This window comes from Macaca mulatta, chromosome 10 (genome assembly GCF_049350105.2).
Source record: "Macaca mulatta isolate MMU2019108-1 chromosome 10, T2T-MMU8v2.0, whole genome shotgun sequence".
Taxonomy (NCBI): Eukaryota; Metazoa; Chordata; class Mammalia; order Primates; family Cercopithecidae; genus Macaca; species Macaca mulatta.
The window spans coordinates 67,813,097-67,815,311 of NC_133415.1; the positions used below are offsets into that span (position 1 = coordinate 67,813,097).

General features: G+C 48.5%; 1 protein-coding gene across 1 annotated transcript; it reads left to right on the forward strand.

Moving 5' to 3' along the window:
* Positions 1 to 250: 250 nt before the first annotated feature.
* Positions 251 to 1,629, forward strand: LOC695050 (eukaryotic initiation factor 4A-I). The gene has a single exon (XM_001085678.5). The coding sequence runs from the start codon at positions 265 to 267 to the stop codon at positions 1,483 to 1,485; it is 1,221 nt and encodes a 406-aa protein (XP_001085678.2). The 5' UTR covers positions 251 to 264; the 3' UTR covers positions 1,486 to 1,629.
* The last annotated feature ends 586 nt before the right edge of the window (positions 1,630 to 2,215 follow it).

Consider the following 2,215-nt stretch of genomic DNA (forward strand, 5'->3'; position numbering starts at 1 on the left):
TAGGTTTCTATCACAGTTCACACAGTAGGACAGGGGTCAAAGTAGGCTTCTGGCCAAGATGCCCAAATCTGGAGGATCATCCCCAGACTGAATGTCCCAGCATTTCTGCCACATGGAAACCTATGCCATTTTTGCGATGATAATGTTTGTTAGGAAACCGAAAGTTAGGCACACCCATAGGTGCTTTGTCATTTCCACAACTTTTTCCTGGTTCCACGTTTGAAAGGCAATTAGGAATGGAAGCATCGCTAGTTTCTAAGGATCATGTCTGCGAGCCAGGATTCCCGATCCAGAGACAATGGCCCCGATGGGATGGAGCCCGAAGGCGTCATCGAGAGTAACTGGAATGAGATTGTTGACAGCTTTGATGACATGAACCTCTCAGAGTCTCTTCTCCGTGGCATCTACGCCTATGGTTTTGAGAAGCCGTCTGCCATCCAGCAGCGAGCCATTCTACCTTGTATCAAGGGTTACGATGTGATCGCTCAAGCCCAATCTGGGACTGGGAAAACGGCCACATTTGCCATATCAATTCTGCAGCAGATCGAATTAGATCTAAAAGCCACCCAGGCCTTGGTCCTGGCACCCACTCGAGAATTGGCTCAGCAGATACAGAAGGTGGTCATGGCACTAGGAGACTACATGGGTGCCTCCTGTCATGCCTGTATTGGGGGCACCAACGTGCGTGCTGAGGTGCAGAAACTGCAGATGGAAGCCCCCCACATAATCGTGGGGACCCCTGGCCGAGTGTTTGATATGCTTAACCGGAGATACCTGTCTCCCAAATACATCAAGATGTTTGTACTGGACGAAGCTGATGAAATGTTAAGCCGTGGATTCAAGGACCAGATCTATGACATATTCCAAAAGCTCAACAGCAACACCCAGGTAGTTTTGCTGTCAGCTACAATGCCTTCTGATGTACTTGAGGTGACCAAGAAGTTCATGAGGGACCCCATTCGGATTCTTGTCAAGAAGGAAGAGTTGACCCTGGAGGGTATCCGCCAATTCTACATCAACGTGGAACGAGAGGAGTGGAAGCTGGACACACTATGTGACTTGTATGAAACGCTGACCATCACCCAGGCAGTCATCTTCATCAACACCCAGAGGAAGGTGGACTGGCTCACCGAGAAGATGCATGCTCGAGATTTCACTGTCTCTGCCATGCATGGAGATATGGACCAAAAGGAACGAGACGTGATCATGAGGGAGTTTCGTTCTGGCTCTAGCAGAGTTTTGATTACCACTGACCTGCTGGCCAGAGGCATTGATGTGCAGCAGGTTTCTTTAGTCATCAACTATGACCTTCCCACCAACAGGGAAAACTATATCCACAGAATCGGTCGAGGTGGACGGTTTGGCCGTAAAGGTGTGGCTATTAACATGGTGACAGAAGAAGACAAGAGGACTCTTCGAGACATCGAGACCTTCTATAACACCTCCATTGAGGAAATGCCCCTCAATGTTGCCGACCTCATCTGAGGGGTTGTCCTGCCACCCAGCCCCAGCCAGGGCTCAATCTCGGGGGGCTGAGGAGCAGCAGGAGGGGGGAGGGAAGGGAGCCAAGGGATGGACATCTTGTCATTTTTTTTCTTTGAATAAATGTCACTTTTTGAGGCAAAAAAAGAAGGAACCGTGAACATTTTAGACACCCTTTTCTTTGGGGTAGGCTCTTGCCCCAGGCGCCGGCTCTTCTCCCAAAAAAACACTAATCCATTTCCCTAACCTAGTAACCTCCAGATCCCAGAGGCTCTCCTCACCTCAGCTGAGCTCCTTTGAAAGTGATTCAGGGGACTACGTCATTCAGCCTCATTTGCTGGACCAAATCTGGAGGGAGAACCCCTAAAACCCCTGAGTGAGGTTGCCCAGGGGGTTGTCCCCAGGTGGGGGGAAGCAGGGGAGAGAAAATGGTAGCCATTTTTACATTGTTTTGTATAGTATTTATTGATTCAGGAAACAAACACAAAATTCTGAATAAAATGACTTGGAAACTGCCAAAAAAAAAAAAAAAAAAAAGGAATGGAGGCATCTCAGCCTGTGTCTAAATCTTGCTGTTGATACGACTCCGATGACCAGAGGAACACCAGGGTCCTTGGTCTCATGCAGATTTAGATAAAACGACACAGACACATGTGGAGTAGTTTAAGGAGCACAGAGTTTAACAGGCAAAAAAGAAGGAAGAAGCTCCCCTGTACAGAGACAGAGGGAGAGA

Bases quoted from the DNA above. Each gene is read 5' to 3' on its own strand.
- LOC695050 (XM_001085678.5), top strand. From the start codon at position 265: ATGTCTGCGAGCCAGGATTCCCGATCCAGAGACAATGGCCCCGATGGG.